The 27,363-nt window shown below is 41.7% G+C and overlaps 1 protein-coding gene across 8 annotated transcripts in view; it reads right to left on the bottom strand.

Moving 5' to 3' along the window:
• ZMAT4 (zinc finger matrin-type 4) overlaps nt 1–27,363 on the bottom strand; it is a 196,723-nt gene that overhangs the window by 99,796 nt on the left and 69,564 nt on the right. For all 8 annotated transcript variants that reach the window (XR_011560424.1, XM_070765341.1, XM_070765339.1 and 5 more), the window contains one exon: nt 11,125–11,226. Coding sequence is in view for 7 of the 8 variants with exons in the window: in XM_070765341.1 (XP_070621442.1) it covers nt 11,125–11,226 (102 nt within the window). In the remaining variant the exon portion in view is untranslated. The remainder of the gene's footprint in view (nt 1–11,124; nt 11,227–27,363) is intronic.

A 27,363-nucleotide genomic window follows, 5' to 3' on the forward strand; every position in this document is an offset into this window, starting at 1 on the left:
CCCTACCAGCTCTTATCTCGAGTTGCTCTTAAGTAGAGCAGCTCTTATGTCGGGGTTCCACTGTATATTAAAAGCCAGGATCCCAGAAGACCTGCTGCTTATTTCTTAAGAGCAGACTTTAGAATGTCGATGAAATGACTAAAGATCAGAAATTGCACAATACAGAATAGGGAAGGTAGTGAGATGAGGAGGCATATTGTCTACATCCCTGGTTCCCAAGGTGGGGCGCAATTTGATTTTTGAGGGGGGGGGCAAATGGAACCTTTTTAAAACTTAAGACTTATCTGAAATGGAACACCCACCATTTTTGAAGGCAAGCTGTTCCACTGATTGATTGTCCTGACTTAGGACAATCTTAATGAAGAACTTAATTCGTTCCGTGACCAGGTTCTTAAGTAGAAAGGTTTGTAAGTAGAAGCAATTTTTCCCATAGGAATCAATGTAAAAGCAAATAATGTGTGCAAACCCATTAGAAAGCTCGGAATTTGGGTGGGTGGAGGAGGAAAAAGAAGAGGAGGAGGAGAGTCGCTGTTGAAGGAAAAAGGTGAGCGGAATCAAAAAAATCTAAAACTTTAAGGCTTAAAAAAAATAGAGGGACTCTGAGGTGGCGAGGAAGAGCATGCACCTCCAATACACCCGGTGTGAGACTGCCTCCCATACACTGCCTCCCATACACTGGCTGCTGCTGCTGCCTGCTTCCCCTTCCTTCCCATGCTGAAGGGCTCCCCTCTCCTCTCGCTTTGTAGCCAACACCTTTCCTTCGCTGTGATGATTCCTCGGCTGCCCACAATGAAGGGACTGTTTCTTTTCTCTGGGCACTGGCAGAGGTTTATTCCCTTTCCAAGTGCCCAGAGAAAGGAAAATGCTTCGTTCGCTCTGGACTGCCAAAGCCTCCTTAAGTGCCACCGAAAGGCTCCTCTGGCAGCCCAGAAAAGCCCGAGATGGCCGGGATTAAATGGGGAATGGCAGGAAACTGGCCGGGCCTTCGTGCCGCTCTCAAATTTCCTGGGAAATATTTCCGGGCTCAGGTTCTTAAGTAGAAAATGGTTCTTGAGAAGAGGCAAAAAAATCTTGAACACCCGGTTCTTCTCTAGAAAAGTTCTTAAGTAGAGGCGTTCGTAGGTAGAGGTACCACTGTACACTGAATATCTCCTTGAGCAGTTTTGATCCATTGCTTCTCATCCTGCCTTCAGGTGCTTTGGATGATAGGTTGACCTTCTCTTCTCTATGACAGCCCCTTAAACTACTGGAAGATAGCTATTTTGTCACCCCTAGAATAGGCCTATCCAGTTCCTGAAACCATATTATGGCTATTAGGAGGAGCACAGAAACAGTTGGACAATGCTGCCATAGACCTTGAAAGTAAGAATAAAAGAAACTCTACCTCCACAGTACTCGCATGGATAACACCCAAACGATGAACTACCCCGAGCAGCAACTTTTCAAAGCTGCGTCACAAATAAAACAGCATAACAGACAGCAGTTACACCTGTCAGATTCTCCTGTGATAACTTTCAGCTTGTCAAAAATAGTTCAACACTTCCCATCACAATGACAGGCCTTCACCCGTCAGCTCTTAAGCATGGGCCGCTACCCCGTGGGAGAGCTTTAAATAATGAACAACACTTTCCTCTCTATCTGTTGCTCAGTTCCAGAATAGCACTTCTTGGTTGTTGTTGTTGTTTAAAATCTTGATTATTAACACACTATTTCATCAACAGAAAATAGTGTAAAAACCTGTTGTCAAAACAATTGACCACAGAAGCAATTCAGACCCACGCACTTCTGTAAATGCGTGAGAAAAAAAACTCAGAAAAATTTCTGCCGTAAGAGACACCTATGGGTTGACATGATGGAATTTTTGCATCACTATTTTGTTATAATATTGTTATAATAATAGAGTTTGGTTCTTTCTTTGATTATTTTGCTTTTCTTTCTCTTTTTTTCTTTCTTTTCTTTTCTTTCTTTTTCTGAATTACAATTTTCCTTTTTTTATTGTTTGTAGTTGATAAAGTCTTATTTTTTTCTTTTCTTTTTAAATATTTTTATTAATTTTCCACTTTTAAAAAAGAGAACGCAAAAGTCTTTTTTTTGTAAGGATTTTGGAGAATACAGAAGAAGGAGGAGAAGGCACTGTGGCATACCTGAATTACTTAAGGAGAAGGATGTTAATTTAATAAGGTTTAAAGGAAATTAAGTTTGAATTCAATTAGATGAAAATTAGATATCTAGATGACAAATTAGAGGTCAAGGTTGGAAGGGCTGGGCTGATACTGGAAGTAATTAATTAGGAACTAATAATTTTGAGGGGGGAGATTAATTATAAACAATTTACTAACTCAGTGCTGTTTTTATTATAATATGAAAATATTTTAAAATGTATTGAAGAAACTTGTATGGAGAAAAAAAAAAAACCAAGTCTTGCTAAAGAAAACTCCATGAGAAAAACAAAATTACTTCCAAAGTCAGACAAACAATATGGCTCAAGTAAAAGGAGATAATTACTTTAACGATCATTTATGCTATTAGCCTTTTGCTGAAGCTGACAATACCCAGAGGAATTACCTATGACAGTATAGCAGTTTTCACAGAAAACAGCTAAAACCTTGGAAGCAACATCAAAGAGTGAGAAAAATGCTTGCTGTGTTTTAATTTGGCAGCCATCTCATTTTAATTATCTGCCCTTTTATAATCCCTGGGATGTTATGACACCTAAATATTGCAAACAGTTACTGAATACAATATTTATAAATTCCTTAAAAATAAAAACAATTCCTCTTAGCTTATGTATGGTGCATTTTAAGATTGTTATTCAAATACCGTTAAAGCCCTTGGAGCAATATTCAAAGAGCAGCTTAAAAACTAAATGCGCATATTAATAATTTGGCTCAACATTAAATCTGAGTGCAATACAGACAGGAAAATTTTATTGCAAGATTTTTGGGGGCAGGTACGAGAAACAGTTCCATTTCTTCCAAAGGTGTTGTGTATATGGAGACTAAATTAATGTTGTATATGGAGGCTGTATATATTTGGACAAATATATATTTGGACAAATGTATATGTATATACAGTATATTTATATCTGTCCAATATAAATATATATACCCTACGAGACTAGACTTTCAATCCTGGGCCTAGAAAGTTTAGAACTAAGATGCCTTAAACAAGATCTAAGTATTGGCCACAAGATCATATGCTACAACGTCCTGCCTGTTGGCGACTACTTCACCTTCAACCACAATAACACAAGAGCACACAACAGATTTAAACTTAATATTAAGCGCTCCAAACTTGACTGTAAAAAATATGACTTCAGTAACTGAGTTGTCGAAGCGTGGAACTCATCACCGGACTCCATAGTGTCATCCCCAAACCCCCAAAACTTTACCCTTAAATTATCTACGGTTCACCTATCCAGATTCCTAAGAGGTCAGTAAGGGGCGAGTACAAGTGCACTAGAGTGCCTTCCGTCCCCTGTCCTATTGCTCTCCTATATCTCCTATACCTTTCTTCTATTCCTATATCTCTTCTTCTATTCTTTCATTGATATGTTCTATTACTTTATCTTCTTTTCTATTCTTTCTTAGATATATTTTACTATGAGTATCTCCTCTATAACCTTCATCATGTATTTTACTATGTGTATATAGATATGTACCCACTTAAACCCTCATTGTGTATTGGACAAAATAAAAAAAATAAAAAAATATACAATAAATGTTGTATATGGAGGCTGTATATATTGGACAAAATAAATAAATAAATAAGATAAAATAAAATAACGAACATTTGCATGGAAGCCCCATGGTCCAGCCTTCTAACAGAAGCCTTACTACTCATTCTAGGCCAGTGATGGCGAACCTTTTTTTCCTCGGGTGCCGAAAGAGCATGGGCGCATGCTATCACACATGTGCAAGTGCCCACACCCATAATTCAATGCCTGGGGAGGGTGAAAACAGCTTTCTCCGCTCGTCGAAGGACCTCTGGAGGCCGGAAACAGCCTGTTTCCCAACTTCTGATGGGCCTAGTACAGTGATGGGCTACCAAAATTTTTTCTACCACACTGTGGGCCTGGCTTACGCATTTTGTTTTCAACATCTTTCAGTGCAAATTGGGTGCTCTGTGGTGGAGCTACAAATTTTGCTACCGGAACTGCATCCTGACCGTTCCCGTAGGAGCCCATCACTGGCCCAGTAGGGGTGTATTTTTGTATTTTGCCCTCTCCAGGCCGGGGGGAGGTAAAGAGGCCCTCCCCCATCCTCCTGGAGGCTCTCTGGAAGCCAAAAACGCCCTCCCAGAACCTCTCTGTGAGATCCAAAAATTAGCTGGCTGGCACAGACATGCACATTGGACATGCACATTGGAGATGCTCTCTACATGGGGCTACCTCTGAAAAGTGTTCGGAAACTTCAGATCGTGCAGAACGCAGCCGCGAGAGCCATCGTGGGGCTTCCAAGATTTGCCCACGTTTCTTCAACACTCCATGGCTTGCATTGGCTGCCGATCAGTTTCCGGTCACAATTCAAAGTGTTGGTTATGACCTTTAAAGCCTTACATGGCAATGGACCAGATTACCTCCGGAACCGCCTGCTACCGCACGAATCCCAGCAACCAATAAGGTCCCACAGAGTTGGCCTTCTCCGGGTCCCGTCGACTAAACAATGTCATTTGGCGGGCCCCAGGGGAAGAGCCTTCTCTGTGGCGGCCCCGGCCCTCTGGAACCAACTCCCCCCGGAGATTAGAACTGCCCCCACCCTCCCTGTCTTTCGTAAATTACTCAGGACTCATTTATACCACCAGGCATGGGGAAGTTGAGATAGCTCTTCCCCCTAGGCAATTACAAGTTATGCATGGTATGTTTGTGTGTATGTTTGGTTTTATAATAGGGGTTTTTAGTTGTTTTTTATTATTGGATTGTACATGTTGTGTTTATTATTGTTGTTAGCCGCCCCGAATCTGTGGAGAGGGGCGGCATACAAATCCAATAAATTATTATTATTATTATTATTATTATTATTATTATTATTATTGACAACTGCTTGCGTGCCAGCAGATATGGGTCCATGTGCCACCTGTGGCACCCGTGCCATAGTTTTGCCATCACTGTTCTAGGCCATCCTCGGTCAAAATAAATGCAAAACCCCCCAAAACTTACACACTCTCTCTCTCACACACACACACACACAAAGCAAACTCTGTCACCAGCGCCCTTCCAAGAGAGGCAGCTAAACACGCAGACTGCAGAGCAGGTGGCAAGTGTTGGAAACACTCAGCACGCATTAGCACAAACACGGACATTCAAAAAGAACATGTTGGAGACCGAAAAGAACACTCTGTCGCTTTCCATCCAGTTAGGAGCCGGGTTTGTCTGTGCTTAGCAAATCCATTCACCTGCCCTCCCATTCTCCACCATGGTATTTCTTGGGGTTGGCGGAGAAAATTCTAACGGTTGAAGGTGTTTCAAATAAGTTGTTCAAATCAGTCAAAGAGCTGTGGTGGCGCAGTCAGGTGGGGGCTCCCCTTACCGGCCGCTACCGGTGCAACTTTCCAGACCGTTGTGGGCAAGCGCCCACTTAGGACTGTATGACTGTAACTTGTTGCTTGTATGCTTAAGATTTTTATTCATATTGATTGTTTCCTGATTGCTTATTTGACCCCTGTGATAATCATTAAGTGTTGTACCTCCTGATTCTTGACAAATGTCTCTTTTTCTTTTATGTACACTGAGAGCATCTGCACCAAAGACAAATTCCTTGTGTGTCCAATCCCACTTGGCCAATAAAGAATTCTATTCCATTCCATTCCATTCCATTCCATTCTATTCTATATGTATTCCGATACAGGAAAGTGCTTGGACCAAGAAAAGCTGTGAATAGAATAGAATAGAATAGAATAGAATTTTTTATTGGCCAAGTGTGATTGGACACACAAGGAATTTGTCTTGGTGCATATGCTCTCAACGTACATAAAACAAAATATACATTTGTCAAGAATCATGAGGTACAACACTTAATGATTGTCATAGGGGTCAAATAAGCAATGAAGAAGCAATATCAATAAAAATCTTAGGATATAAGCAACAAGTTACAGTCATACAGTCAACATGGGAGGAAATGGGTGAAAGGAATGATGAGAAAAACTAGTAGAATAGAAGTGCAGATTTAGTAGAAAGTCTGACAGTGTTGAGGGAATTATTTGTGGATGAGATTATTAATATTTCTAAAGCAATTCCAGCCCCGGTACAGTTAGTTCTGCATTCAAAAGGAAGCAACAAATTATTACAAAACAATTTTGTCATAAATGTTTTTTGGGGGTGGGTAAGGATCAGAAAACAACCAGCGTGGGGAGGAAAAAACTCTGTAAATGCAGTATGCAATCTTATTACAGCAATTTAAACGGTAGCGTGTAATGCAAGTTTGGCAATAAAATTACACTATTATGAAATTATTCTTTTGTTTTTCCTGTTTTGCTCATTCGATTTGCATTTGATCGGCTCCGCTCCTACAAAGTTCCTATGTCAGGCTCTTTCTATTTAGCCTTTCTAATGCTTTCCACGTTTCAGAATTAGGAGGGTTTCTGTTTTCTTCTCTCTCTCTGGTCTTGAGAGGTGAGAAATTAAGATTCTCTTTCACTGCAGGGGTGGAGAACATGGTCATGATCAAGAGCTGCACTCAAGGGAAGGGAGAAAAAAGTGACTTCTGGCCATGATTCAGACTTTAGTACCACTGTGGTCATTCCATGGATGCATCATCAAAACCTATATGCTTGCCAACTGGCATCTATCTATCTATCTATCTATCTATCTATCTATCTATCTATCTATCTATCTATCCATCCATCCATCCATCCATCCATCCATCCATCCATCCATCCATCCATCCATCCACCATCTATCTAAATCTATCTATTTAGTTGAACAAATATCTATCTATCTATCTATCTATCTATCTATCTATCTATCTATCTATCTATCTATCTATCTATCTAATCTATCCATCCACCCATTCTTGACAAATGCATCTTGTCTTTTTATGTACACTGAGAGCATATGCACCAAAGACAAATCCCTTGGGTGTCCAATCACACTTGGCTAATAAAGCCTCTGTGGGGCCTCTCTGGGAATCTGCAGGGCCTCTCTAGGAATCTCCTGGGAGGAAACAGGGCTAGAAAAGGCAGGGAGAAGCCTCTGTGGGGCCTCTCTAGGAATCTCCTGGGAGGAAACAGGACCAGAAAAGGTGGGGAGAAGCCTCTGTGAGGCCTCTCTAGGAATCTCCTCTGAGGAAACAGGGCTAGAAAAGGTGGGGAGAAGCCTCTGTGGGGCCTCTCTAGGAATCTCCTGGGAGGAAACAGGGCTAGAAAAGGCAGGGAGAAGCCTCCATGGGGCCTCTCTAGGAATCTCCTGGGAGGAAACAGGACCAGAAAAGGTGGAGAGAAGCCTCTGTGGGGCCTCTCTAGGAATCTCCTGGGAGGAAACGGGGCTAGAAAAGGCAGGGAGAAGCCTCATTGGGGCCTCTCTAGGAATCTCCTGGGAGGCAACAGGCCTCCACCCTCCCTGTGTTTTCCCCAATTGCACGCATTATTTGCTTTTTACATTGATTCCTATGGGAAAAATGGCTTCTTCTTACAAACCTTTCTACTTAAGAACCTGGTCACGGAAGGAATTAAGTTTGCAAGTAGAGGTACCACTGTACAGGGATTCCCTTAACAACGGTGGCAAGAGAGGTCATTAAAATGGGGCAAACTCACTTTAGCAAGAGAAATTCTTCGCCCAATTGTGGTTGTACATTTATTTATTTATTGGATTTAGATGCCGCAACCTCTCCAAGGACTACCTGTAACTCCTCTATCATTTTTTTAAGCAGTAGAAGAAATGCTAACATCACGCAAATTAAAAGGGAAAAGCCATCTTTCCCAAGTATCAAAATGTTCACTTTCCATATTCATCACATTCCTTACGGTCCATCTCTCCTGCCTCCCCTAAGCAGCTCAGAAGCATCCCACTCTTGTCTTTGACATAAAAGGGCTGAAAAAACATAATTTAACCCGGATACCCATTGCGTCTTTTTCTGCATGCAGTACACAAACTGCAAACGCAGATTAAATCAAAGCTATGGAAACTTCCAACCACGATCCCCCAAAGCCGAAAATAGCCAAAACTTCCTCTTGAGAAATCTCTTAGCATCTACCTCCAAATAACGCATGGCTGATTGGCTAATGATAAACAAAGCGAATGTAATGCAAAAATCAGCCTTCAAACTTGCATCCCATTTTTTTCCCCAGCCTTTTTTTAAAGCTGAAAATTGTAGGCTAATCTCCAAAAAAAGAACAATCTGAAAGGGAAGATATACTTAAATCTCCCTTCCTTTTTTCTTTTTTTTGGCCACTATCTATAGAAATGCTTTGGTTGTGTTCTGTCGAGCTCTCTGGTAGAATCCTCCCAAAAAATGCACAGATACAATTTCAGGCACACACACGTTTAAAAATTCAAAACAATGTTCTTTATACCGAAAATGCAAATAAACAGAGAACTCTTTTTGTATAGCAAAGAGCACTTTTCTCCAAACAAATTAGTAATTTGTACAAGTCCCTTATCAGTTCTGTGATACTTAGCTTGCAGCTGTGAGGCAATTCACAGTCCTTTTTCTTTCACAAAGTGAAACACACTTTGCTCTGGTTTAGTTTCAAAGCGGGGGAAAATCAGCACACAAAGATCAAAGTCAGCAAAGCAGTCATGAAACACAACAACCAGATAATCCTCCACAATGGCCAAACCCACAGGCTGCTATTTATAGCAGCCTCACTAATGACCACAGCCCCACCCAGCCACAGGTGGCCTCATTTTCTTTGATAATAATCTCTCAGTTGTTGCTGCCTATGCATCACTCTCCGCATGCGTGGCTGTATCATTAACTCTTGTTCTGAATCCAAGGAGGAGCTAGATAATTGATCTCCTTCTGAGCTGTCTGCCCCACTCTCCTCCTCCCTGTCACTCATGTCTTCTTGGTCAGAGGAGCCTTCATCAGCAGATTCCACCGGGGGCAAAACAGGCCTGCAGCATGTGGATGTCTCCCCCACATCCACAGTCCTTGGGGCAGGAGCTGGGCCAGAGCTAACCACAACAGGTTGTATCTTTATTTATTTGTCTGTTTGTTTTTTCAAGTACATATTGGTGGTATACAAAGATATAATAATATTCATATACATGATACTGGTAAAAAAAAGAAATATTAGGACAGGGGACGGAAGACACACTGGTGCACCATTTTGCATTGCAGATTAAAGAAAAGTGCTTGAGAGAGTGCATTTAATTTTAAACATGTTTTTTAATCATGCCTCTCCTCTATAAAGGAGCCCTTCCGAATGTGTTTGCTCTCCAAAGATGCCTGTTTAAACTCTACTTTTGAGCTATAAACATTCAGCACACAAGGGGGAAAAAACCGACAGACAATGTGTTAAAACTGGCGGAGAGGATTAAAGGCTACATTAATTCATCAGATGATAAATTATATCAACCTGGTACTAAAACTCTCCGAGATCAGATTTGCAGAAAGACCCTTATTCCTTCCCTTCCCTTCCCTTTCCTGGGGAAACTGATCGGCATTTATTACACAGCTTTAGCAAATTTCCAACACCACGTGTCAGAGCTATTCTTTATTTATTTTTATATATTTATTTATTTCATTTGTCAAACATGCATAGGATAATAGTAGTAGTAGTAGTAGTAGTAGTAGTAGTAGTAGTAGTAATAACAACAACAACAGAGTTGGAAGGGACCTTGGAGGTCTTCTAGTCCAACCCCCTGCTTATGCAGGAAACCCTACACCGCTTCAGACAGATGGTTATCCAACATCTGCTTAAAAACTTCCAGTGTTGGGGCATTCACAACTTCTGGAGGCAAGCTGTTCCACTGATCAACCATTCTGACTGTCAGGAAATTTCTCCTTAGTTCTAAGTTACTTCCCTCCTTGTTTAGTTTCCACCCATTGCTTCTTGTCCTACCCTCAGGTGCTTTGGAGAATACGTTGACTCCTTTTATGTGGCAACCCCTGAGATATTGATATGTCTCCCCTGGTCCTTCTTTTCATTAATCTAGCCATGCCCAGTTCCTGCAACCGTTCTTCCTATGTTTTAGCCTCCAGTCCCCTAATCATCTTTGTGGCTCTTCTCTACACTCTTTCTAGAGTCTCCACATCCTTTTTGCATCGTGGCAACCAAAACCGAATGCAGGATTCCAAGTGTGGCCTTTCCAAGGCCTTATAAAGTGGTATTAACACTTCACATAATCTTGATTCTATCCCTCTATTAATGCAGCCTAGAACTGTGTTGGCTTTTTTGGCAGCTGCTTTACACTGCTGGCTCATATTTAAATGGTTGTCCATTAGGACTCCAAGATCTACAAATAATAGTTTGTATAAACATAGCATAAGTAAAAAGTTAACGATGAAGATATCTATTTATCTATCCATCTATCCATCCATCCATCCATCCATCCATCCATCCATCTATCTAATTATCTCTCTCTCTCTCTCTCTCTCTCTCTCTCTCTCTCTCTCTCTCTCTCTCTCTCTCTCTCTATCTATCTATCTAATCTATCTATCCATACATACATACATACATACATACATACATACGTGTGTGTGTGTCACATGTTTTTGCTGAATTTCAGAGAGCCTCCAGGGCGGTGGGGAAGGAATTTTTACCCTCCTCCAGTTCCAGGGAAGCCTTTGGAGCCTGGGGAGGGTGGAACACGAGCCTACTGGGCCCACCAGAACTTGGGAAACAGGCCGTTTCCAGCCTCCAGAGGGCCTCTTGGGGGTGGGGGGAGGGAAGTTGTTTTTGCCCTCCCCAAGCATTGAACCATGGGTGTAGTCACTTGCGCGTGTGCAATAGCGTACGCGTACACTCTTTCCAAGGGGAAAAAGGTTCACCATCACTGGTGTAGGGTCCCCTGCTTGAACAGGGGTTAGACGAGAAGACCTCAAAGGTCCCTTCCAATTCTATTATTATATGTTCTGCCATAAAATGAGGACCCCCCCCCTGCTTTTTCGATTGCCAATGTGCAACAAACCAACAAACCAGACACCAGGCTTTCCCCACAACCTCCAGCATCGCCCCTCTTACCTCGTAATGAGCCACACGTTGTGATTCCGATATTAGCTGAGCACTGCATACCCTGCAGTAACTTTCTGTGAATAATTCTTGATCGATCTCCGATGACTTCATCTGTTTAAAACAAAAGAACAATGAAACAAAGACATTGAAACTCTGGGGAAAAAGTACGGAACAGGGCAACCAGAATGATAAAGGGACTAGAGACCAAAACGTAAGAGGAAAGGTTGCAGGAACTGGGCATGGATAGTCTAGCGAGGAGGAGGTCCAAGGGGGGACATAATAGCAGTCTACAAATACTTGAGGGGCTGCCCCAAAGAGGAGGGGGTCACACTGTTTTCCAAAGCACCAGAGGGCCAGAAAAGGAGCAACAGATGGAAGCCGACCAAGGAGAGAGTCAACCTAGAAATAAGGTGTTCTGCCGGTGTGTCCCAACTGCCCGTAATTACAGGGTAATTAGTCCAGAAAGACACACACCACACGATAGAAGGAAAACCAAGTCTTTATCAACAGAAAAAAAGAAACAGCTCCCTTTATAAATATCAAAGGGATTTTCTGATACACACGAGGCACAGGTTAAATGCAATCCAATTTCTCACCCAATAACTGGGTAATTGAGTCTAATTCTAAAGTCCAGAAAGTCCACACACAAACTTGAACAGGGAAACAGAAAAAAACATGATTTTGACGAAACTATGAATCAGATAAACTTCCACAAGGCTAAATCAGCACACTGCTCTTTTTATCTGTAGCACTAATTACAGCAGCCCCACCCAACCACAGGTGGCCTCACTTATCTCCTGTAATAATCCTTCAGTTGTTCTCTCCTATGCATCACTCTACGCATGCATGGGTCTGTCATAAGTTCTTGTTCAGAATCCAGGGATGATAAGGAAGATTGATCTCCTCCTGGGCTGTCTGCCAAACTCCCCTCTTCCCTGTCACTCACACTTCCTTGGTCAGAGGAGACTTCGTCAGCAGATTCTATCGGGAGCAAAACAGGCCTGTGGCATGTGGATGTTTCCCCCACATCCACCTCCACATTCCTTGGGGCAGGAGCTGGGCCAGAGCTAACCACAACATAAGGAAGCCAAACTACAGCACTGCCCCCAACTGTTGCAGCCCCATCTGACACGCACACAAAACCAACTGACAAACACCCATAAACACATGACCAGACCACAAACTCGCAGCCAAACCAAAATTGTTATACCCCGGACACACGTTACAAAACAGATAAGTAGCCTGCAAGCTCCAACTACTCAGGATATCACCCCCAATCCACAAACATCCACTAATCAGCATACATCAGTTACATCAATGACCCCAGGTGTTACCCCACTAACCACTGAGAGAAAGAACGCAAGAGAGAGAGAGAGAAAGAAAGCAAGAGAGAGAGAAAAGGAGAGGAAGGGAGAGAGAGAGAGAGAAATGAGAGCAAAAGGGGGAAAAAAGAGAAATGAGAAAAGGATTGATGCAGAGAATGAGAGGAAAGAGAGAAAAACAAAAGAGAGAGAGAAGTGACTCTTGATTTAAAGCATATAATAAAAAGCACCCAAAGAATAAGAGAGAAAAACCCCAGCCCTCACCTGTTTTTGGAAAGAATAAGAGAGGAAAAAACCCCAGCCCTCACCTGTTTTTGGAAATGGTTCAAGAGTGTGTATACACACACACACACACACACACAAGGGAGGAGAAGACAGGGATGGAAAAAGAGAGGAGAGTGCCTTAGATCAGTGTTTCCCAACCTTGGCAACTTGAAGGTATCTGGACTTCAACTCCCAGAATTCCCCAGCCAGCAAATTCTGGGAGTTGAAGTCCAAATATCTTCAAGTTGCCAAGGTTGGAAAACACTGCCTTAGATTGTCATTTTGGTTGGTGGTGTGCCCCATGATTTTGTAAATGTAAAAAATGTGCCACAGCTCAAAAAAGGTTGAAAATCACTGGACTAGAAGATCCAAAGGGTCCCTTCCAACACAAACTATAAACATAAAAAATAAAATAATAAAATAAAATAAAATAAAATGATAAGATAAGATAAGATAAGATAAAATAAAATAATAAAATAAAATAAAATAAAATAAAATAAAATGATTGGGATCGTTACGATCACCTGCTTGGCATGTAAGTGTGGCAGCTATTAACTATGGTTTCACATCAACCCATAAAAAGCTCTGCCCAATTTTTTTTCTTTTTCCGAGGTGTGTACGTCACAATTAGAGCGAGTCAAAACGGGCCTTCTAACCGAATCAGACTATACAAGGAAGAAGAAAGGCCTCTTAATTATGTAGACTGTCAACTCCCCGAAGCCTCAGCTGTCAGGGAGTTTTTAGAAGTCTTGTCAATCTCGGGAGAACTTACAGAAAAGGACAAGTTATAAGGGCAAAAGTATTCGGCGCAGCCAAAGCGACAATGCGTTTGAAGTTGAATGTTAAGTTTCGTGTCAGCCCACACGCATTTTGAGATGGGTGGGTGGGGGAATGTATCTTGCCAATCAAATGTAACCAGTGGGAGAGTCCGTGTAATTTTTTTTAGTGCTGTCAAATCTTCCTTTCTCCGATGCTACGTTGCCCTGAGGTTGGAGGAGGGTTGTGTTTTCGTTTCCCCAAATCCACCTGGGTGGGAATCTTGAGTTGGGTTGGTTTTAGAAGTTGGTTGAGTTAATTATGGTGCTTTCTGTGGGGAGGTTCCTGAATCTTTCCAAAATTGGGCAAAAGTGATCCTAGCCGTTGTGGTGATATGAAGTATGAGATATTTAATGCTCTTAGTATAGTTATTCTTCAATATTCCTAAGAAGAGAAGTTCCGGTGTATAATTAGATAATTTCCGGTGTATAATTTGCTAATTATTGTGATTATTATGCGCTGAGATGGACAGGCTAACAATTGACTTGCGAAAGACACAGAGTATTTTGAAATATGGAATGGCTGGGGAATTCTGGGAGTTGAAGTCCAAATATCTTCAAGTTCCCAAGGTTGGGAAACACTGGACTAGATGGTACCATTAGATTGAGCATAGAAAAACAAAAGTAAAAATAAAGAGTTAAAATAGAAGCATAACATGTCAATATGTATATAGAAAAGTATCAGTATTTTAGCTATTGCAATAATGTAATATCAGTGCAATATAAAATGTGAGGTAACTCCAAACAAAGAGAAGATGCAATCATGTAGCGGTGCAGAATCATTGTATTTATTGTCTTAATGTTTTTTGCAAAAGAGACTGGAAATTAATAAATTCTATTTTAAAAACTTTTTAAAAAAAGAAGTTGGTTGAGTTGAGTTGGACTTAGAAGATTATGGTGTCCGTCCAACTCTCAGAGAAGTCAGGAGCAAACAATGAATGGGCCTCGAGTGAGACTTAACGCACAACCATTAGAGGCAGCGTCGAAATTTTATTTATTATTTTATTTATTATTTTATTAATTTTTTTAATTTTTTTATTATTTTATTATTATTTTATTATTATTTTATTATTATTATTTTATTATTATTTTAGTATGTATGTATGTATGTATGTATGTATGTATGTATGTATGTATGTATTTATTTATTTAGACTTTTATGCCACATATGTATACTGCATGAGTCAAAAAGAGGGCAGGGAAAATATTTACTGACCCCTCACATCCTGGACACAAATTGTTTCAACTCGTACCCTCAAAACGTCGCTACAGAGCCCTGCACACCAAGACAACTAGACACAAAAACAGTTTTTTTCCAAACGCCATCACTCTACTAAACAAATAATTCCCTCAACACTGTCAGACTTTCTACTAAATCTGCACTTCTATTCTACTAGTTTTTCTCATCATTCCTTTCACCCATTTCCTCCCATGTTGACTGTATGACTGTAACTTGTTGCTTATATCCTAAGATTTTTATTAATATTGCTTCTTCATTGCTTATTTGATCCCTATGACAATCATTAAGTGTTGTACCACATGATTCTTGACAAATGTATATTTTATTTTATGTACGCTGAGAGCATATGCACCAAGACAAATTCCTTGTGTGTCCAATCACACTTGGCCAATAAAAATTCTATTCTATTCTATTCTATTTGCTGGCTGGGGGATTCTGGGAGTTGAAGTCCAAATATCTCCAAGTTGCCAAGGTTGGGAAACACTGCACTAGATGACCTTCAAGATCCATTCCAACTACGTTATCCAAGTCCGTTATTTTCCCACGGACCTAAAGAATTAACATCCATGAGCCACGGGATCTGAAATACTCACCTGAGCTCAGAGCATTTGCAAACAAAGCAATTTCTGAATTTTGCAAGCCGAAGGGGTCTGATAGCAATTTTTTCCAACCAACGAACGTTATTAAAAGGCATAAACTTTCACGCTTATTTCAAGCTTCGCTCTCCTTTCTCGGCACTTTTTCTGCCTTAAGCCTCTTGGTTATAGATAACTGCTATACGGGATCAGGCTCTTAGGCAGCCGACTTAAGGTAAAAGCAATCATCTGTCCAGTCACAGATTGTCCAAAATCTTCTTAGCTAATTTGCCAAGGTGAAAACTGAGCTGCAGAGATGTCAGCAACTACACCGTTTTCCATGGGAAATTATTTATCTCTCCATACCTTAAGGAGGGGCCTTTCGTAATGCCTTTGCAATGGCTTTACTGTTAGCAGACAAGTTTTATTTTAAGGTAACCAAGCGTCCTCCTTTAGGGAGGACGGTCCTTCTTCTGTAGGTTCTGTCCTTCCTTGAAAAGTGTCCTCCTGCCTGTCCTCCTTTTCGATATTTTAAAATTAATCTGTTAATCTCTGTATTCAGAGATACTGCGCCGAACTGTTACACATCATGTCATGGTACGGTTCATAAAGACGCAATTATGAAACACATGCGCAGGGCAAGGAGAACTTCATGTGTCTCGCACTTGAATCTCACCATGGCCTCTAAATTATACTTTGTGTTTACTTCTAACGGAAATCTGAATTTATTTGTTTCTCAGTGAATATTATACTCAGGTAAGTATAATTCACGTTTTATTAATTCATTAATTCAATTTGATACGACCCTGTTTTCAACACAAGTGTAAAATAATTTAAATATAGATTGAGTAAAGTTTCATTGCTTTTGTTATTAAAGTTTTAGTTTTAATTATTAATTTTATTTATTCATAATGACACAAATGTTTATTTACATTGTTCTCTTTTCCTAAATTCTTCATCCTCCTTTTCATTGTAAAAAAATTGGTCACCTTATTTATTTGGCTTCTTTAATTGATTATGACCGCATTTGAAAAAAAAAAAACCCCCTTCTTCTGAAACCTTATCAGTCTAAGAACATATTCCTAGGGGTTGTTTTGCCTACTTTTGTCATATCACGGAAGTTAGTAAATTCCCTGAAATGGAGACGCAAACGCGTGCAGCCAACCATAAATTTGCCACCGAAGGCTTTGCTGGAGGCCAGCTGGGAGCAAGCAACTGTTTGCAACTTCTATCCTTGCTGACTGAGCATCCCCAGAGATAAATGGGAGAGCAGGAATGCCATCCAGACTTTAATAGCAATAGAGACAGCACAGCCATTCTTTAATTTAAAATGTTGGGGAATCGGCCTTTTTTTTTAAAGAAAGGATCTGCAAGAGCCCATCATCTATGCCAGGGCTGCTCAAATAGTGAGGCGGGCACCCCTGGGAGGGGTGGAGCGATGCTAGGGGGCGCAAGCAGTAATGAGTAGCCAAAATTTTTACTGCCACACTGTGGGGGTGGCTTATTTTGTGGGGGTGGCTTATTTTGTGGGTGTGGCTTAATGTTCATGTGACTGGGTAGGTGTGGCTTGCCGGCCATGGGATCAGGTGGAAGTGGCTTGAACAATCATCATCGTTCAAGTGAACTGTTAAGTCCTCTACATACGACCTTACTAGTGTCGCTCGCTGGGGTGACAATTTGCTTCGTGTTTCCCGCGCTCTCCTTCCTGGGACCTCATCAAAACGTCACCAGAAATTTCTAAATCCTACACGGGAAGAAACCTGAATATACCAACACCATCATATATATGTATATATATATATATATACATATATATATATATGTGTGTGTGTGTGTGTATGTCAATACAATCCGTGTAATAGTAAATAAGCACTATTAGAATTGTATGTCACAAATTGTCCAAATTTAATAATTAATAATAATAATAATAATAATAATAATAATAATAATAATAATTTATTAGATTTGTATGCCGCCCCTCTCCGAAGACTCGGAGCGGCTCACAACAGCAATACAAAATACAAATCAATTTCCCCATGCCCGGTGGCAAAGGTGGGTTTTTAGGAGTTTGAAAAAGGCAAGGAGGGTGGGGGCAGTCCTAATCTCTGGGGGGAGTTGATTCCAGAGGGTCGGGGCCACCACAGAGAAGGCTCTTTCCCTGGGCCCCGCCAGACAGCATTGTCTTGTCGACGGGACTCGGAGAAGGCCAACTCTGTGGGACCTAATCGGTCGCTGGGATTTGTGCGGCAGAAGGTGGTCCTGAAGGTATTCTTTTATTACAATGTTTTTGTGTGTGTTTGTGTGTGTGTTTTGTTGTTTGTATTTTGTGTGTTGAAATAAAGTCTATTTTAATAAATAAACAAATAATAATAAATAAGCTGAGTTGATTCCAAAGTTCACACTGTTTCGCATGCATTTAGGATTAACTCCAGAACTGCAAACTGGGAGAGACACACAATGTAAAAAAAGCAAGAAGCATCTCCATCCACAATATTGGTTGCTTCGCTTCACAGTTTACCGCTCTACAGTTTAATGATCCTGGATACCGTTTGGCACTGGAGCTGCAAGGACTCAACCGCAGGTCCCAGTTATGAGTCACTAGACCTCATGACGCAGCCTACAATGGGAGGAAGCGGAGATCAGAAGGCAGCGCCCACCGCCAGCTCTGAGTGCCATTAAAGAAGCCAACACCACCCACTTCGCAGTACACTGTACTTTTCTTGGGCTCCAAGGCAGGCAAATGTCACCAAGACGTCCCCAGTAGTGTTAAATTAAAATGTCACCCAAATAATATCAATAATTTAGCCCGGCTTTTTCTTTTATCTTTACCGTAAACCGAGAAGGGGTGTTTTTAAGGGGGGGGGAGAAAGAACAGAAAGCAACACAATGATGTTTCCTGCCCTTGTGAACAATCCATTTAGAGAGAGGGAGGCAGACAAATTTTCTTTCACATCTTCCTCTGGCCATTTGGGTTCCATAACTTGCTGAAAGAGATTTGACTCTAGGAACGAAAGTCGTGGGAAAATTCTGGTGTTCTGGCACTGACATGGTGCCAATTATGAAGGAAGGCAGATGTGCGTCAGGCCCTCCGTTGTTCATTAGTTGTCTGTCTGTCCCGAAGTCTACATCCCACACTTCATTCAGTCCCTGGCAGACCCCAAAAACCAAGACAGACATGGTCAAACCTGCCTCAGATTCCACCTTTAAACAAGAATGACCCTTAACTTTATTTGTTGAGAAAAGTGTACAGTGGTACCTCTACCTAAGAACGCCTCTACTTATGAAATTTTCTAGATAAGAACCGGCTGTTCAAGATTTTTTTACCTCTTCTCAAGAACCATTTTCCACTTATAAACCCGAGCCTCCGAAACTGTAACCGGAAAAGACAGGGAGAAGTCTGCGTGGAACCTCTGTAGGAATCTCCAGGGAGGAAACAGGGCCAGAAAAGGTGGGGGAAAGCCTCTGTGGGAGAGCCTCCAGGAGATTCCTAGAGAGGCCCCATGGAGGCTTCTCCGCGCCTTTTCTGGCCCTGTTTCCTCTCAGGAGATTCCTAGAGAGGCCCCATAGAATCTTCTCCCCACCTTTTCTGGCCCTGTTTCCTCCCAGGAGATTCCTAGAAAGGCCCCACGGAGGCTTCTCCCCACCTTTTCTGGCCCTGTTTCCTCCCAGGAGATTCCTAGAGAGGCCCCACGGAGGCTTCTCCCCACTTTTTCCGGCCCTGTTTCCTCCCAGGACATTCCTAGAGAGGCCCCACGGAGGCTTCTCCCTTCCTTTTCCGGCCCTGTTTCCTCCCAGGAGATTCCTAGAGAGACCCCACGGAGGCTTCTCCCTGCCTTTTCCGGTTATAGTTTCGGAGGCTCAGGTTTGTAAATAGAAAATGGTTCTTGAGAATAGGCAAAAAAATCTTGAACACCCAGTTCTTAGCTAGAAAGGTTTCATCAGTAGAGGCATTTGTAGGTAGAAGTACCACTGTATTCGAAAGATGCTTGTTCATTCTTCATGGTCTGTACAGAATATGATTTTGCCATTGCTATTAATTCAGCTGCTCTCTAACCACCTGATCAAACTGATGCCTAAAATATCTCACTTGCAGCCATCCAAGATCCACAAAAACTGAGCAGATCATCCAACCTGGTGTAGCGTTCTTACATTCCCTCCCCAGCTTAATTTAATCCACTCACTAGCACAACATACTACATGTTTTAAATTACTATCTGTCTCCTTCCAATAAATATGTCAGGAGACCGCTATGTGCTTAACTGTAAGCCAAAATTGGAAATGACATATTGAAATGAGAATTATACCATGGCGGCTCATCTTAAGGTCAGGGATAAATGCGAGGCCTGCCATAAAAAGGGGGCAAGAGGGACACCCATCATTCTCCATTAGAATCATGGCAGGCATACACATACGCTCACAGCCACACATCATCAAAGATCTCACACAACTTCTAGAGTAGCCTTCCCCACTCTTGATGGTCAGGCTTCACTTCCAAAGACCAAGAAAGACATCATTTGGTTCTTCCAGATTTCTCTCTTGTTCCTCGCTACGAGATAGAATCTTGCCAAACTAAAGCATTCAAACCCCCACCCCCATAAAACATATACTCTGGGAGCTATTAGGCAGGAGGGGGTCTTCACCCTCTTTCTCTTACACAAACTGTTTGAACTGAATTGTCCCTTGCTCCTCTGGAATGAACCCCTTCCTCCTTGGAATCCAGACTACAATCCATAACAGTAGCAATGCGGTTGGTAATGACCTATAAAGCCCTACATGGCATCGGGCCAGATTACTTGTGGGACCACCTTCTGCCGTATGAGTGAGTCTCAGTGACCGGTCAGGTCCCACAGAGTCAGCCTTCTCCAGGTCCCGTCAAGAAGACAATGTCGCATGGCAGGGCCAAGGGGAAGAGCCTTCTCTGAGAGGCCCCGGCTCTCTGGAATCAGCTCCCCCAAGAGATTCATATTGCCCCCACCCTCCTTGCTTTCTGCAAGAGTCTTAAGACTCACTTATGTTGCCAGGCTTGGGGGCAATTAGATCTTGCCCCCCCTACCGATGAATGTTATGTATGGCTGAATCTGAAGGTGTAGGACTGATTTTTTTAAAATATTGGGGATTTTAGGCTAGTTATGTAGTTCAATTAATTGGATTTGCCATTGTATCTTATTGTTTTTATTATATGTTGTAAGCTGCCCCGAGTCTTTGGGGAAGGCCGGCAAATAAATCCAATCAATCAATCAATCAATCAATCAATCAATCAATCAATAGTTCTTAGACTTATATACTGCTTCATATTACTTTTACAGCCCTCTCTAAGTGGCTTACAGAGTCAGTCTCTTGCCCCCAACAATCTGGGTCTTCATTTTACCGACCTCAGAAGAATGGAAGGCTGAGTCAACCTTGAGATTTGAACTGTCGAACTGCAGCTAGCAGTCATCCGAAGTAGCCTGTAGTACTGCACTCTAACCACTGCATCATCTCGGTAACTCCAGTTAATACTTAGAGTTGAAGTGTTTACAATCACCATGCTAGCTAAGAGGGAAAGAAAACTGCACTCCAGCAGATACAGAGAACACCAGGTTTAACAATCCTTTTTTAACAAATAAACCAGCATGGAAGAAAAAAAAGATGAACTCATGCATTCTTAAAATAGAGTTGACACAACCTCAATTCATTGGATGAAATAATGCTGTTTGGGTACCTGCCATATAATTTCTTCACATTTTTCTCCCTTTTGCAAAAAATAAACACTTCTCTTTTTTCAAGGATGCCCCAGTGGTTCCTGAGAATTTATTTCACATTTATTTAAAACATTGTTTAGCCTGACGGTGACAATTGCCGCTGCAGTTTTTTCCCTCTATTACAGGGTGCGTTCCAAAAGTAATGCAATTATTATTTTTAAAGTAATTTATTGAACAGATTTGCACAAACACTTAAGGCAGCCCTGAAAGGAACCCGTTTTTCATCCATAGAAGAGATCCAATCAGCCGTGACGAAGACCTTGCGAGAGGTCCCCGAAGATGTCTTCCAGGGCGCGTACCGGTCATGGCAGAATCGCTGGAAAAAAATGTGTAGAGGCCCAAGGACAGTACTTTGAATAATTTTAAGTGTTTGTGCAAATCTGTTCAATAAATTACTTTTTAAAAAAATTGTGTTACTTTTAGAACGCACCCTGTATATATATATATATATATATATACTGCTCAAAAAAATAAAGGGAACACTTAAATGACACAATATAATTCCAATATAATCTTAATTCTGTGAAATCAAACTGTCCACTTACGAAACAACACTGATTGACAATCAATTTCATTTTGTTGTCAGCGTTGTCAATATTCAATGAGAATATTTCATTCATTCAGATCTAGGATGGGTTATTTGAATGTTCCCTTTATTTGTTGAGCAGTGAGTGTGCGTGATTTTTTGTCGAGTAGATAGTATACTCGACGAAAAAGTACGAATGCAAAACTTTAGATATACATCACTTGAATTGTCAGGAGTGCGTGTGTAAATTTTGTGTTTCTTCAGACAGATTCGAGTGTGTGTGTGTGTATATATATATATATATATATATATATATATATATATATATATATATATATATATGTATCACATGTTTTTGCTGAATTTTTTTAAAAAGTAAGGGAGACTAGGATAGCACTATTTCGGCCTTGTTCTGGCCTCATCAGCTAGCCATACCCTTACTGGGATTTGATCCTGGGGCCTCTGTCTTGTGGCTAGGAATATCAAGGCCGAAATAGCGCTATCCTAGTCTCCCTTAATTAAAAAAAAAATTCAATAAAAACATGTGATACATAAAGAACATAGTTTGTTGGCTATGAATAAATTAAATGGCCCTGGGTTGGGCCTAGAGGTAAAAAGGAGCTGTGATGTTCCTTCAATATACCAGGCTGATCCAACAGAAAAAACATATATATATATATATGTATGTATGTATGTATGTATGTATGCATGCATGTATGTATGTATGTATGTATATCACATGTTTTTGCTGAATTTTGAAAATTAAGGGAGACTAGGATAGATCTATTTTGGCCTTATTTTGGCCTCATCAGCTAGCCATACCCACTGGGACTTGAACCTGCAACCCTTGCCTTGTAAGGCAGAGAATTATCCTCTAGGCTACAGTATCCAATCCCTTCAGCTCTGTACCAGGGAAGGGTTACATATTTTTGTGTCGAATCTATTTGTTTTCGTATATATATATATGGTTACATATTTTTGCTGATATGCTTCTGTGTGTGCGGCGAACCAAAAAAAATCACCGAAATTTCTCGCGCATGTCCCTTGGCAAGATTTTGCTTCCTGAGCATGCGCAGAAGCAAAAACACACTGAAATGCATTTGCACGCATGCAAGATACCCGAAGCTGCACACACGGCGCATCGGCAGTGACAGTAGGAGCAATCCGCCCCTGATTCCGTTGTGTTACGGTGTGGTACCCGGCAGAAAAACTCTCAAGCCAGAGTTCAGTCAGCAGAAACATGGCTAGGAATATCAAGGAGCAGATGTGTCCCCATGACTCATTGCACTGGGATGCATTAGAGAAGGTTAATGTCTCGTGTTTGGGGTGAAAGAAGCAGGGGCTGCATCAGAAGGCAGAGAGAGAGAGAGAGAGAGAGAGAGAGAGAGAGAGAGCATCTGGCCGACTTCTGCGGTCATCCATCAGGACGATCTGGTGGGATTAATTTCCACCTTAACACCCGCAGATATCCGGGCAGCAAATGAGCCACATGCGAAGATGGTATAAACATGGTATCACCAGCAATTCCCTCCCGGTCCCCCATTGGGATGCACACGGGTACCACAGTGCGTTGGTTGTTATGGTAACGGGAGTTTCAGCCTGCATCACTTTGCCAGAACTTAGTCCCCAAGCTTTGAGAACTTTGCTGCGGTGAAGGACAAGGGCTTCTCATCAGAGGATATTTTTTTCCAGTGGGTTGGATTATTTAAGCTCCCACAGTCACTGTGGGTTTCACAATTCTGCTAGCGGGTGCCCAAGGGATGCTCTTTCTGGATATATATATGTGCAGAGCTGCGCAGAAGGACTAGATAAGATATCAGAATATAATGTGGCAATTAAGGAACCAGATAAATGATGAAGGTCTCCTTAGACAGACAATATCGGGATCGCCTTCTGCCACAGAGACTGGTTAGGTCCCACAGAGTTGGCCTTCTCCAGGTCCCATCAACCAGACAATGTTGCTTAACGGGGCTTAGGGGAAGAGCCTTCTCTGTGGGGGGGCCGGCACTCCGGAACCAGCTCCCACCGGAGACTCGTACTGCCCGCACCCTCCTCGCTTTCTGCAAGAGTCTGAAGACTCATTTATGCTGCCAGGCTTGGGGCCATTAGACTCTAGCCCCCTGGCTGATGAATGTCACGTATACTTGTTGTCTGAGTGGGTATGATTGTTTTTTTAAATAAAATTGGGGATTAGTATATAGTTTAGTATATTTAGTTTATTACATTGTATTCTTCTCTTTTTTATATGTTGTAAGCCGCTACGAGTGCTCAGAGAGGGATGGCATATCAATCAATCAATCAATCAAATAAATAAATAAATTCGACTGGCGGGACCACAGGAGAGGGCCTTCTCTGTAGCAGCTCCGGCTTTATAGAATCAATTATCCCAGGAGATCCGCACTGCCCCCCCCCCCCCAGCCTTCAGGAAAGCCTTAAAAACATATATATATATATGACGGTCTTGGTATATTTGGGTTTCTTCCCGTGTAGGATTTGGAAATTTCTGGCGACGTTTCGATGAGGTCTCACTCGTCATCTTCAGGCTGGTGTTTCTGTCCTTGTTCTAAGGCGAACACTGCGAGACCTGAGCTGCCTTCCTTCTATAAATACTGGTGGCTGTGTGTGGTTTGATGGCTCAGCAATTGCCTGCTGTGTAGAAACTTCCTGGTGAGTCAGTGGGGTAACAATATGAACAAGCGGGATGATACCTCTCGCTTACCAGACATCTGGAAACCAGCCCTCAAACGTATCCCAGCCATAGAAACCAGACTCAGAACACACATTGTAAAATAATCAAGTAGCCTGCAAGTTCCAACTACTCAGGATATCACGCCTAATCTACAACCATTAACTAATCAGCATACCTCAGCTACATCAACGACCCCAATTGTTACCCCACTGACTCACCAGGAAGTTTCTACACAGCAGGCAATTGCTGAGCCATCAAACCACACCCAGCCACCAGTATTTATAGAAGGAAGGCAGCTCAGGTCTCGCAGTGTTCGCCTTAGAACAAGGACAGGTTCAGGTTTTGCCCTGTGTAATCTACATACATATACCCGTGAAAATTTACGAAAACAAATATATATATAATTGTAATACATTGTTTTACTTATGTACGCCCCCCCCGAGTCTATCAGGAATCAGGAATAGGCGGTTTATAAATCTAATAAGATAAATGAAATAAACGCCACTGGAATTCTCGTAAAACAGCCTCGTAGCTTGATTGCATGCATTGACCAAAGTTTCTATGATCTTCATTTTAATATGGAACAGGATGCATGCCTCTCAAAGCAATCAAGTGTCAAATTTCTAGCAGGGGGGCTCTAGCACTTTCTAAAATTAGAGACACGTTTTAGTGCCTTATGTCGATAAGCTTTACACCTCTCATTAATTGAGGATGAAATCTGTTCGCTTTGAGGCCGCACCTCTTAGACGTGGAACATAGAGAAATAGGGCTGGAAGGGACCGTGGAGGTCTTCTAGTGCAACATCCTCTTCAAGCAGGAGAACCTAGACCAGGGATGGCGAACCTTTTTTGGTTTGCATGCCAAAGACAGCATTATTGGTTGAGGACCACAGCAACATTTTAAGGTTTTGTACTGAACCCACAAGGTTCAGTAGGATAACAGATTAGGCAAGTAGCTCAATTTTCTTTCATTGGTAAGTTCAGTTCTAGATAATGATTAAAGCATTTATGGTTAAAAACATACAATTTAATTATTTCCTATTTTAAAAGATCATACTAAAGTACTAGAGAAGGAAAGACATTAAAAAAACTATTAAGTATTCAATAAATAGTGGATAAACCGACTAGCCCCACGGCATCCCCCCTGCCCCCCGTAGGGGCAGAAGCCTATTACTGCCTTCAGGCCTGGATTCATCCATTCCCCCACCTATATTTCTAGCGGAATTTGAACAGAGCTGCAAAGTCGGATCTAGGCCAATTCGCCACAGAACAACTCACTGAAGACAATTTGAGAAATGCAAAAGTTAAATTATTATTGTTATTGTTATTGTTATTGTTATTGTTATTGTTATTGTTGTTATTATTATTATTATTATTATTATTATTTATTAGATTTGTATGCCGCCCCTTTCCGTAGACTCGGGGCGGCTCACAACACAATAAAAACAGTTTATAACAAATCTAATAATTTACAATATAAAATATTTAAAAAACCCATTATTAAACAAACATACACACAAGCATATCATACATAAATTGTATAGGCCCAGGGGAGATATCTCAGTTCCCCCATGCCTGATGACAAAGGTGGGTTTTAAGGAGTTTGCGAAAGGCGAGGAGGGTAGGGGCAGTTCTAATCTCGGGGGGGAGCTGGTTTCAGAGAGTCGGGGCCGCCACAGAGAAGGCTCTTTCCCTGGGGCCCGCCAGCCGACATTGTTTAGTTGACGGGACCCGGAGAAGGCCCACTCTGTGGGACATAATCGGTCGCTGGGATTCGTGCGGCAGAAGGCGGTCTCGGAGATATTCTGGTCCGGTGCCATGAAGGGCTTTATAGGTCATAACCAACACTTTGAATTGTGACCGGAAATTGATCGGCAACCAATGCAGACTGTGGAGTGTTGGTGTAACATGGGCATACCTGGGGAAGCCCATGATTGCTCTCGCAGCTGCATTCTGCACGATCTGAAGTTTCCGAACACTCTTCAAAGGTAGCCCCATGTAGAGAGCATTACAGTAGTCGAACCTCGAGGTGATGAGGGCATGAGTGACTGTGAGTAGTGAGTCCCGGTCCAAATTACTTTCAAATGCAAAAGTTAAATTACTTTCAAATGCAAAAGTTAAATTACTTTCAATGAAACCGTGGCCAATAATAATAAAATTAAGTCAATCCACAAATACCAGAATTACAAATAATTTTGATGAAAATGGGAGCGCCCATAATGAAAGGAACTGAACGAAACAATGAATACAACATTGAATCACCCTGCGGTGAATTGTCTCGTGGCAGATTGGCCCATGGTGAATTGGCCAATGGTGAATTGGCCACAAGAAGTTGGCTGTGGCAAATTGGCTCCATTCCAGCAACATCTGGCTTGCAAAATCTACACGGACCCCTAGATTACAGCAGAGAAAAACAAGCCACTAAAAGCTTTGCTGCCCTCTAGTGCTTGTTCAAAGTTTTGCAGTCCTGATTAGTAGTGTTTAGTGATAATCTGAAATGTGCCTCTTTTTTTTGGTCTTTAACTAACCTAAGACCATGATGGTGAACCTATGGCACGCGTGCCACAGATGGTACATGGAGCCATATCGTAGGGCACACCAGACTTTGCCATGTTTCAGGTCCAGCATGCATGCACGTGCTGGCCAGCTGAATTTCAGCCTTGGGAAAGGCCGTTTCGTTCTCACGATGCTTCAGTGGAACAGCCTGTCTGCGGAGGTTCTGAACTCCCCAACTCTGGACACCTTCAAGAGGAGATTGGGCTGCCACTTGGCTAGGGTGCTATAGGGTTTCCTGCTCAGGCAGGGGGTTGGACTTGATGACCTGCATGGTCCCTTTCAACTCTAACAAGAAAGAAAGAAAGAAAGAAAGAAAGAAAGAAAGAAAGAAAGAAAGAAAGAAAGAAAGAAAGAAAGAAACAAAGAAACAAACAAACAAACAAACAAACAAACAAACAAACAAACAAACATAGAAGTCTGACGGCAGAAAAAGACCTCCTGGTCCATCTAGTCTGCCCTTATACTATTTTCTGTATTTTATCTTAGGATGGATATGTGTTTATCCCAGGCATGTTTAAATT

The sequence above is a fragment of the Erythrolamprus reginae genome, chromosome 12 (assembly GCF_031021105.1).
Source record: "Erythrolamprus reginae isolate rEryReg1 chromosome 12, rEryReg1.hap1, whole genome shotgun sequence".
NCBI classification, from domain to species: domain Eukaryota; kingdom Metazoa; phylum Chordata; class Lepidosauria; order Squamata; family Dipsadidae; genus Erythrolamprus; species Erythrolamprus reginae.